Source organism: Primulina tabacum, chromosome 15 (genome assembly GCF_025594145.1).
Source record: "Primulina tabacum isolate GXHZ01 chromosome 15, ASM2559414v2, whole genome shotgun sequence".
In the NCBI taxonomy this organism is placed as follows: domain Eukaryota; kingdom Viridiplantae; phylum Streptophyta; class Magnoliopsida; order Lamiales; family Gesneriaceae; genus Primulina; species Primulina tabacum.
The window spans coordinates 1598313-1610621 of NC_134564.1; the positions used below are offsets into that span (position 1 = coordinate 1598313).

The following is a 12309-nucleotide window of genomic DNA, read 5'->3' on the forward strand; positions in this document are numbered from 1 at the left end:
TATGATATCTATTGAGTCGTAATTTTATTAATATATAAGTATAATACTATAATGTAGATAGGGAAAAAATATTATTTTATTATATCTTTATAAATATTTTATAATATGTTATAATTGGATATATTAATTTTTTTAAAAAATGTATAATAATAAAATAATATTGAATAAAATATATCTAGTTGAATATAATAATGGTAATAGAACTTAAAAAGTTATTAAAATTGACAAAAACTTAAGTGAGACGGTCTCACGAGTTGTATTTTATGAAAAATATATCTTATTTGGGTTGAGTCATCCATGAAAAAGTATTATCTTTTATGCTAAGATCATTATTTTTTATTGTAAATATCAGTATGGTTGACTTCGTCCCACAGATAAATATTTGTGAGATCGTCTCACAAAATTTGGAGAAAAATTGATTTCTTACATGGATTTATACCAATAAGTCATTTTACAATACTTCATTTATAAGTATTTTGTGCATCGAAATATTAGCTGTCTCTTTAATCTTTATCATCAGTGTGTGGGTTTTCTGGGCCCAACTTCCCGACCCATAATGAAGGACCATACGTTAGCCTGGTTGGGCCCAAAATGGACACCCTTTGATTTCAGTTCTCCCGCCTCTCCGGGTTCCTTGTCCCTCTGCTTCAATTGGAGCTAATGGGAAATGACCTGTCTCCGAGTCTGGATCCGCTCCTTATCGATTGCCCGCTCGTAAAGGTTTTGATTTTTGTCTTCGTTTTAACATTTTTATTCGCTGATGATTTATTTAACTTTTTGCACAATTGAAGGATGTACAGAAAGATTCTCCAAGTTTTGCTGCAGCGGAGTTGGATTGGCTCAATCGCCTCTTTATTCAGGTATTTTTTGTTGGTTTTCGTATCGATTATTGCCTCAGTTACTCAATACATTTGGATTTGTTCTGATTCTTATTAGTTTACAAGTCTGTGTGCTATAAATTGCTGATTCATGCTAAACAATCTCTTGTAAGTATATGGACATCAGTATTGTTTTATGTAGCCCAGGGCATCTTCAACCCTTGCAGGATTCACGCCATTTTCCCCTCTGGAGCTCTGCGCCAATTTGGCGCCGAGCTCTATTTTTAAAATTTTTTTTTTAATTGTAAATATTAATATTAAAAATTATAAATATTATTTATATAATAATAATAATATATTATTTTAATAATTACATATCTTTAAATAATAATATATTTAAAATAATTAAATAAATCAAATAAAAAAGAATATTCTTTTTTAGAGTAAGATTTGAAGTAGATGGTTTGAGATGAATATTGTATATGATGCAGAAACTGCACTATTTTAAAATAGAATTGCTTTAAAATAGAGTTTTGGGTTGGAAGATGATATCAGTATTTATTTTCCATAGCTATTATATTGTCAAGATTCACTGATATTATAGTCTTCGGGAGATTTGGTCCTGCTGTGTGGGGGCCCAAATCAGCCCATTTTGAATGCTTCTTGATTTTCAGCGAGTATAATCGTTAGAGGTAGAATTAGGCCAAAAGTAAGGCTGGATTTGGTGGAAGAGAAATCTTTGATGCACTTTTTATGCTATACTCGGAGGATACGAACTCGATGGATCGAACATCGTTGGATCCAGAGTCCTTGCATAATGAAATTTATCTTGAATTTTACTCTTTTTTTTTCAATCTTCTCATTCATTGATCGCTCTGCCTACCTAGCTTAGAAAGAATCCACGAAACATTGGCTTACTTCCCTAAGGACTTTAGTACCTTGTACGAAACAACCCATAGCTTCCCATCTACGAAGGCCGGTGGATTTCATTTCACTCAGGTCGACTTAGTTAAAGTTTACAATTTTAAAAAAATGTTCGACTCCATGTGTTAGTTACCGTCAGACATACTAACAATTTCAAATGACGTTTAAATAGGCCCTACTCGTTTTTTGACTTTCTTGTTCATGAATTTAGATTTCATGTGGTGTAGGCTTATTTGATTGCAATATCCACTGCTATTTGACTTTTAACATTATAGCCATTTTTTAGCCTCACACGTTTTTTATCGTTCTCGTTATTATTCTTTATTGTTTTAGATTTAGAGTATCGTCTGAAGTTGACTTGTCATTTTTTTGTTTCACTACTTGTGACTTCTTTATGTCTAGCTCAGCACAATCTTGTTTTGATCCGTTCATAGACAACGGGTTTACTGTAAGAAGTCATAGAACATCCATTTACTTGCCTTTCGTTGCAAGTCGTTTTCGGCATGAGAACTTCATCTGCGGTGGATTCAGGGCTTTTAGCCATAAAGGGCTATAAACTACTGCACAAAATTTCATCTTGTACAACAAAAATTGAAGAAAAAGATAAGAGGGAAAGGACTTAACCGTATGAGGAACTAATGCAAAAGAAAGAAATAGATAAATAAAGGGTCTCTCCTCACTTTGTCTCCCTGTATATAAATTTGTCAAATTATTAAAATACTCGAGATCTGGGAGTTGATTCATATTTATATAAAGCTTTGTTTATTAGTGAGATCATATTGCTAGCTCACCATTATTCGTTAATTAACAAGATGAGGAAGAGAAACATTAATTAAAAATCATTTGACTTTTCTCAATGTGATGGAGGTGGAAATTACATGGATTATTTGATGATTATAAAGAGGCCTAATGTCTAAAATGAACATAAAAAAAGCTTATTTTTTACTAAAATATTCTTACTAAAACTTAGTTAGGTCTAAGTTTTGTGGCGTGGACTTAGCTGTTCTATCCGATTATTTTATTGAATACAAAACGTGTTGGTACGTGATAAATATTCTTATGACAGAACTTAAGTATCGATATTTGATACAAACAATATAATTGAGTTGACTTTAATAAAAAACATTAAATCATAATTTGATTATGGCTGATTTACATGGGAGCACTTGACGTTTGGGGAGTCAACTGGCCATAAGGAGACACTTGAATGCAAATAAGTATAATCAGGCGGACAATCTGTAATTACTCAAATAACTCAATTGAACGTAAAAAAAAATAATATAAAAAATTAACAATAATTATAACCCAATTGAAAGGGGATTGTTTTTGCTAGATTTTTCCTGTGTTTTTATCTGATATACTTTGCCAAATAGAGCTTTTGACATTTGATACAGCAAGACGTGGATATTATGTAGGTTTCACTTACCAGAGTACATTTTCAGCTTTATTTTTAATTTTATTTTATTTATTCACATACAAAAAAAAACGATTCCTTTGGTTGGCTGTAAGTGCTTTATTCCTAAAAGTGGTAAATCTCGTTTAACTGCTGTCGATACTAATTATGATTGTTGGAATCTTTCTACAATATTCATTTGTTAGCAAAGCTTATCATGTGTTCTATCAATTGACAAATTTGTGCATGTTGTATTGCACTATGTTTCTTCTTATATTGACTACTGGCCATATGTGGTAATTTTATTCTTTAAGATTTTGTGCTGCTCATGTTACTAATAAGTAATAATGCTAAGAAAATTAATTGTGATACTTCAAATGAGTTTAGGGAGTGGATGGGAACATAATTTTCAAGATTTTCATTATTTGCCTTACGGACTTTTTACATGGATCTGACTAATCAAACAGCAAAGGGACATAAAAAGAATATTGCTAACTATGTAATTCATAGATCTATGCCTATCCTCAAGTCTCTCGTCCTCGATCTGAAAGAATGTCGCTTAAACCTTAGCCGCGTCCTTCAAAATCGGTGGTATCTATCGAAAATTTTTGCACAATTAGCTTTTGCTGTGCTGTTTCCCATCAGAAGTGCTCTCTAGTTGGTACATTCCACCTCCTGAGACTGAGCTTTACTTGTGCACTTTGTTGATGCTCGATCATATACAATTAATGTGCATCCCGTGTACATTAACATGGACTCCATGATCCAATAGAATAGAATGTAACTTTTTGGTTCTATGATATTCTTTGTATGCTTGGGTAAATAGTAATGGGCTTCTGTTATCAATTCCTATATTTTGAGTGAGAGTTTGATTGGCAATCCATTCTGGGGAAGAGCAAAAGGTCCATACTGGATTCCATTTTGTGGGCCAATCATAGACCACCTGCAAGAATCAAGATCGAAAGATTGGAACCAACTCAATGATTTAGAAGATAATTATATGACATGCTATTTTTAGGAACGAAATTCCCACCACATATGAAAAGGAGAAATCCTACTCTATGCTCACAGTCTTGATATGGTTGAATTTCAGCCACATATAGAACTGGTGCGTACAAGATATTTCCAATCAGAATTGATATATAGCATATTTGTGGTTTTCAAACATGCACCGCTCTTGAGGTTACAACAAAAGCGGGACAGGTTCGAAGTTTCTGTTTGGAAGTTGATTTTTGATTAGATGTTGGATGTTATGAAATTGGTTTTAAGGCTGTCTCACCTGTACTTGGTACTGAGATGGTGTACAAGGACCAAAATCTCTAGCTTGGCCAACTCATTTCCAGGACATGAGTGGGTGCCATTGCCAAACGGCATGAAACTATTGGGTTTTGGAGGTGCCTGTATCGTTGAAAGTATGGGCAATTAGATCATGGAAGATGAGAATATACTAAGATTCGATGACACCACATTTTACAAAAATCAACGATATTTTGTGTGTATGATATTTACCTCGAATCTTGAAGGATCAAACTTCTCCGGGTCAGAGAAATTCTCTGGGCTGTGATGTATGTTCCTAAAAAGTGGCAACACTTTCCACCCTTTTGGAATGATATAGCCTACAAAAAAATTCAAAGAAGAAAATGGTCAGAACATACATTCAAGAATATTAAAGATATAAAACAAAAGGGTGCCCATCAAATTGGCCGGTCAGATTAGGGGATCTGTTTATCAAAACACACTTAGATTTAAGTTCCATTCTCCTCATGTTTTAGAGAAATATTTCATTTCAACTTTACTCACCATTAAACTCGACATCTTCAACAGCTTCTCTGAATGTAAAAGATAAAATAGAGGCAACTCTAAGTGTTTCTTGGACGACCCTTGTAGTGATTGGCATTTTCTTGGTGTCTGCCCACTTCAAAACCTTCTCTTCTCCACACTCTTCTTTGTACTTCTTTATAGCCTCTTGCTCTTCCTGTAAAGTCAAGAAACATGCAGGGAATGAAACAAGTTTTTTCTTAACATTTTGATCAGATTATGCATCTTGAATCCTATGATGAAACCATCGTTAAAAGAACTGATATTTTTTCCTGTTATGGAATCTTACCGTGACAGCTTGGAGAACACTTGGATTTTCGGCAAGGTACTTAATAATCCATGTTAGAACACTAGCAGTTGTGTCACGGGCAGCAAAGATTACACCTATGATATTGTCTGCAATTTGCTCATCAGTTAGTCCTTCTGTCTCCCCCATGAATGATCCGAGTAAATCCGTGTGATTATGTTTCATTTGTCTCCTAAGCGACAGAATTTTGGCCAAGATCTGTGCCAATTCCTTTCTAGCTTTCATTGCATTGTGAAAAAGTGTTCCAGGAACATTGATTGGCATCGAATTGTATCCCTTTTCAAGAATGTAATAACACCTCTTTAGATCTTCTCTGTACAGTACTTCGTCTTTTCCAAAGATTGACAATAATGCCACATTGAATGTGTACTGAAACAATCAATTGAAAATTATCAGTATCAAGATTTCAAGTTGTTTAGTAGTAGAAACAGGGGAAATTTTTTTTTTGTGTCATTGTTTTCGTTCAGTGTTTATTTAGAAAGTGTAACATACTGTTTTCATCTCTTGATAAGTTGTTATCAATTTTCCTTCCCACGACTTGAGTGAACTAATGGCTAATGATTCGATATCTGGCATGATATTCTTGATTGCTTCAGGCATGAATGCGCGGAGGACGAGTTTTCTAAGCTTCATGTGGTACTCTCCTTGATGGAAGAATATGGCCTGTTTGCCTAACATTCTCTCCTTGCTGGCTGGAAATGTGGGCTTAAAGAGGTGAGCTTTGGAAACTAATACAACCTTCGCTGCTTCTGGACTTGCAATCATCACACACTGACATCCCAGGATGTGAGTCTTGAATATTGAACCGTACCTATAAAAAAATAAAATCAAGTAGCCATATCAGAAAATATTCAACCTTAAAAAAGTGTGAATTTCTAATTTCTTAGTGGTGGCATAACGAGTTCTTGAATTCGAGCTCCACCGAGGGTCTGAAAACAGGATGGACCCTCTGAACCCAGGAACTTCAGAGGGGGGGATTAGGCCGAGAGAGGAATTTGAATTTTAAAACAAACAACTTGTAATCAATTTTTCAGCTTGATAAGGGACGACCTCCCCCCCCTTGTTCCAGTTGGATCCATCTCTTGCTAGAAGGAAATTGAACTTACTTCTTGACCTTTGACGCAAAGAAAACATTTGGGTTTTGTGAGTATAATTGGAAGGTTTCACCAATATAAGGCCAACCCATTGTTCCTGGTGGAAGTGGCAATTGAACATGTCCAATTTTCAGGACTTTGAAGATGTAATTTAGGACAGAGAACAAGAAAACCAAGACTAGCATCAAGAAACACAAGGAAATAGATTCCATTTATTTGCTTGTGCTGCGACGGATTCCTAAATACTGGTAGAAGTACAGCAGTGAGAAATTGGCGATCTTTTCCTTGGTTTCAGGTCGAGGCAAATGAAATAAAGATGTTATATTCTGTGGAGAAATGAAGTGTGTTTAAGGGGTATTTATAGGCCCGTACCATATGGAATCTGCTCCAGCTCATGAATCGGTAAGAGTAGAGAGAGGACACATGAAGAGAGATTATAGGCATGCATACGATGAGAGAGAAAGGTGGACACGTGTCATATTGAGTTCGAAAAGAGAAAGGGTATGTTGGGGAGTTATTGGTTGACAATGAACTGCTTCATCGGTCATGAAAGAGAGGTGGGAGGAAACCACCCTTTTTTTAAGGATATCACAAAATAGTGGGAAGAGTCGTAGCTTCCGTACAATATTATGAACTTTGGGGTTAGTATTTACTTCCTGTTAAATTGAATATTAAAAATACCTGTTTATGTTTATTAATCTTAAGACGTACGTGCATATACATGGAAAATTCGCTGTTATGGGCAAGATGTTATGATCCGATTTTCTTTTATTTTGCTTAGTTTTTAAGATTAGTCCACTTAATAAACAAAATAAAACTGAAAGTAAAATAAAATACACATAATTTTAACATGGTTCGGTCCAACCGGTCTTCGTCCACGGAGTCACGATTGAATATCAAGCAAATCCATTAAACTTCAATATTGTTACAATCATACAAGGATTTATTTAAATAAAAAACTACCTCTTTCCAATGACATTTTTTTTTTATGAATACATCCAGCGGATTTTACTTGGCAAGTATCACTCGTCTTCAACGACGCTTCAATCGAACTCAGATTGTTTTCTTCCGAGAACATCACCTTCTTCTCTCAAGGAATGAATCACAAGTCTTCGTGTATATGTGTTTCACCAGCAATTTTAAACCTCAAAATCAGAATGAATAAGGTGAAACTGATTGAGTTTTGTAGTAGTAGTTGTCGCGATAAAAATGAATAATAGACGTTTTTCTTCACCAAAAGTCGTGCACTCCAACTGATGTTTTCTCATAATGATTTAAGCATCGTCTACGCCAGAGTATGTATGAAATTTACTCAGAAAAATTTGACAATGAAAGTCGATCTCTCTCGGTGCACATGGACACCATCAATGATCTTCAAAATGAATGAACACTTCTTTTTATAGAAGACCTCATTATATTAGGATAAACACTATATTTTCAAACTTTACATCATATTTTCTCATATCAATCAAGATAATATTTTTCTATATCTCCATAATATTTTCAACAATCACAAGATATATTTAACAAAATATTTCATTCAACATAGACACAAGTTAATATTTTTTCATATTTTTTTTTATCATTCAATCAAAATTTTATTACTCAAAAAGATATTACAAATACGTTGGTTATACCAGTGTTTTTTAAATCGGATCGGACCTGGTCGATTTGATTGAAAACCGATCACGAGTTCAGTCTAGAACAATCCGATAAACCGTTCTTACTGTCCAAGCCAGTTAAAGTCTTGAAATGACACCCATTTTTTATTTTTTTTATTTTATTAAAATAATTATTTCTTATATTTTATTTTTATATATTTACATATTATGATTATTTAGATTTTAAATTTTATTAAAAATATTATTTTAGTAATATTAGACATTAGTTTGATTTATTTATATTTGTTTATATGTATGTTGTTTTTTAAAACTTGAATAAATATATTTTCTATTACTTATATACACATTTTAAGATCTTTATATTTAAAATATATTATTATTAAATTATATTATTATTTATATAATATAAAAGTTTTCCAGTTCGTCGATTCAAAATCGGATAAATCATTTTTTAAGAAAAACTACCTCGATCATCAATCTGGTTATAAAAAACATTGAATTATGTACCATGCTAACTTATACATGACATGATACACGATAGCAAGAAAAATATTAAAGTTGGAGATTTCATGACTCGCGATGTACTTCTAGCTATAAGCTTTTTTGAACAATTTCAGGGCACCCCGCATGTAGTAATCATAGCAAAACGAATTTTAGGTCATCTGCGAACTCTTCCACAAAGCCCCATCTTTTGTCGTTTTGACTGGAATTTTCAACTTTTTCAAGAGGCGAAATGTCAAACGAACGCATTCTACTCATTATTTCAAAATCAAAGTTTTAAATATAAGGGGAAATAAATGTCAAAATTCACACTCATTCTACTTATTATTTCAAAATCGAAGTTTAAATATAAATGGAAATAAAAGTCAAAAGTCACACTTCTCGTTTTATCCAAGAATGCCATCCCCTACTCAATCAATAACCTCTAAGAGTCGAATTGTAGCTATTGTGAAAAAGACAAATGGACTCAAAATCAATAATACATCGATGCAATCCCTAATAGGGTGGACTTTGACAAAATGTGAAATTTGACTTAAGAGGAACTGTTTTCTATACTTATCTTTCTTCCAAAATTGAGCAATCAACTTGAATATTTACAAAGTTGAATATTTTCATGTTGGCAAAAACTTGTATGAGACGGTCTCACGGATCGTATTTGTGATACAAATCTCTTATTTGGGTCATCCATGAAAAAATATTATTTTTTATTCTAAGAGTATTACTTTCTATTGTGAATATGAGTATGGTTGATCCGTATCTGTGAGACGGTCTCACATGAGACCCACTCTTTCATGTACAATCAAAACGTTTGTCCCCCTACTATTTGGGTTGTCACTTGGACTAGGAAAGATAGCCACAAAACCTCAACGAAATCAAGATAGCAGCACACTTCGAAAAATATCAAAGACCATGTAATAGATATCGCATTATCTATATATAATGTTAGAAATATAATTCAAGATAACAACAACACTTGTAAAATACTTTTTTGACAAAAAAAAAAAAACCAAAGACAGCCGAAACTTTTTTTGAATATAATAATTGAGCATGCTAATAATTAAAATCCCATACTTGGTTACAGCTATTGTCTGTTGAAAGAAAGCAATATGAAACTGACATAGAATTGCCATGTAGCACCTTAGCCCTCGCTATTATTGACAAGGATTTCCATCTTAGATGATAGATTTTTTTGTAAAGAGATTGTGATCTAAGCAAAGATTTTCTTCTTTTCCTTTTTCCCAGTACTCTTTGGATGACATATTTTTCTCTTCTTCTTCTTTTTTTGTGGTCTTATTTCTAAGTTTTTTAAGGGACAAAAGATGTTTCGAATTATAAGACAAAAAATATACGTGATTCAGTTGAAATTCAAAATTTATAAAATATTATTTATTGTTTTTTGTTGTTATTTTTTATTTTTCCCAGAGAGGGAGGATTGTGAAGTCGATGAGCTAGCTAGGTTGGTCCCAAATTTGATATGGACTAACTTTTTGGGTCTGGAAATCAAATATTGTGTTGTCTGGTGTGACACAGCAAGTGATCAAAAACGTCCAACGAAACGATGCTGGACAAATCAATTGTGACAGCCAACACTACAATTACTGTGAAATCAAAAATACATATATATGTATATATATATGTGTGTGTGTAAATATAAATTTAAAATTCTTACAATTAAGAAGGGTATTTTTGAAAAGGCAAAAACTTGTGTAAGACGGTCTCACGAGTCATATTTTGTGAGACGAATATCTTATTTGAATCATCTATGAAAAAATATTACTTTTTATGTTAAGAGTATTACTTTTTATTGTGAATATCGGTAGGGTTGACCCGTCTCACAGATAAAGATTCGTGAGATCGTCTCATAAGAGACCTACTCTTTTGAAAAACGTTATAGTAAATTGTGTCACCATTGGACATGTTATATTTAACATGTAAATGATTTTTGAAATGTAAAACCTCATAGGGAAAGACTTGGAGATCATTATTATAATATTACAAACGTAGTGTTATATCTTATATTAATGAATCAAACCTATGTGCGAGACAATACCAGTTCCTTCCTCCTCTCGGTATGATAAAACCAGGGAAGAGGAAAATTATATAATACTGTCTCCAAGATTAATTTTTTAATTAATCCATGCAACCTGGTTTTGTTTTTTAAAGGAAAATTAAAAGAATCTGACCCTTATGTAGTATGGGTTCTGATTGCACCTGAAATTCATGATGTTAAATTATTCTTAAATTTAATATTTCCTAGGCATCTGTCTGTCCGACCTATAAATCATTGCAAGAATACAAGGAGGATAAGGGGTGGTCAGCCCAAAAGATAGGCCTATACCAATGTATTGTGTATATATAGCATAGAGTACTGCAGTAGAATATTACAAAAAAATTGGAGAAAAAAGATTTTATTTATTATTAACATATAGATTCGAGAAATGAGTATTTTCAATCTCGGGTCCCTTCAGTTTTCCATGCAGAAGGGATCACCAAAAATAGTATAAAAATGTCTTTAAAAGTAAAATATCTATATATAAAAGAATGAACCCTGCTGTCCACAAACCTACAATTATTAAATACTTTAAAGTACTAAAAACAAACTTTGTTGCAACTTATGGGTTGGAAGCCACTCAAAAAGGTCCCTTTGATGTTTCTATCCAATACATTTTTATTTTTAAAAAGAAGAAAGAAAATCTTGAATGATTGTGTTTATTAGGAGTTTGTCCTTAGCTAATTCATAGAGTTAATTCACTTTTAAAATGCTTTTTTAAGTGTCAATTACAGTTGTATCAAGAATAGGGCAGGAGCAGGTAAACCACTCCCTGTCTCACTCATCTTATTCACTGAATCACTCACTATAAATTTGTAATTAATAAGCGTTTTGTCATAAAATAATTTTGAATATGTTTTGCGTCAAAATATCGGATTTTTTAAAATGAAATCTGCGGTTATTGTCATTCCGATGTCTACTGAGTAAACCTCGATTATATACTTAGAGGAAAAAATCAGATAGGAAATTTTTTTGTGAGATTCGAACTTAGTATCTTGATCTAAGGTTAACACTCAATCAACAAAGCTACCCTAAATACAAATGACTATCTACTCATTGCTCAAATTAAAGATCACTTCCTTTAGGCAAAAAATAACATCTATTAGTACATATTAATAAGGAAAAACTTGTAATCCTTATAATCGTGGGGCTCCCATTATACATTTTCAATAAAACAAAAACTCATGTCAGACAATCTCATGAGTCAATTTTATGAAAAAAAATATTTTATTTGAGTCGTCATTCATGGAAAAATATTACTTTTTATGTCAAAAGAATTACTTTTTATTGTAAATACAAACAAAATCTCACGAATAAAGATCCGTAAGACCGTATCACAAGAGACCTACTCATTCAATAGTTATTTGGGAATCACATCCCAAGACAATAATAATTTTTATGCTATAAAACAACTATCTCATATCGTCAAATTTAATAAACTTGAAAAGATATAGAGCAAAAAATCTTAAGCTTTTTGTAAGTAATAAGTTGGAGTGGAATAGCAAATCTGTATAGGTATCCTTAAAATCACCAAAGTATTTGGAGGTAAAAGCTGAGCAATCACTTTCATTCCTAGTCACATTGTGTGTGTTGGCCTTTCCCAGTGGCCCTCTCATTTATTTTAAACATTAATTAATTTGTTTAGGTTGATAAATCACCACTTAAAAAGTTATTTAAAAAAGTAATCCCCAAAGTTCAGCTGTAATCTCTTTCGTCAGCCATTGATTAAATTTAATTAATGACACATTATTGTTGTTATTACCAATATAATTAATTGGAGTT

General features: G+C 32.6%; 1 protein-coding gene and 1 long non-coding RNA gene across 2 annotated transcripts; one reads left to right on the forward strand and one right to left on the reverse strand.

Annotated features, from left to right (window-relative positions):
- The first annotated feature begins 588 nt into the window (after positions 1–588).
- On the forward strand, positions 589–2411 carry LOC142526224 (uncharacterized). The gene is made up of 3 exons (XR_012815208.1): positions 589–720; positions 792–860; positions 2145–2411. It is a non-coding gene; the product is annotated as an uncharacterized LOC142526224 (long non-coding RNA).
- Positions 2412–3528: 1117 nt separating this feature from the next.
- On the reverse strand, positions 3529–6704 carry LOC142526758 (abscisic acid 8'-hydroxylase CYP707A2-like). The gene is made up of 7 exons (XM_075631330.1): positions 6367–6704; positions 5753–6071; positions 5243–5629; positions 4936–5110; positions 4645–4751; positions 4415–4533; positions 3529–4078 (listed from the first exon to the last, which is right to left on the reverse strand). Exons 1-7 carry the CDS (start codon positions 6564–6566, stop codon positions 3985–3987), a joined length of 1401 nt encoding a protein of 466 aa, XP_075487445.1. The 5' UTR covers positions 6567–6704; the 3' UTR covers positions 3529–3984.
- Positions 6705–12309: the final 5605 nt, after the last annotated feature.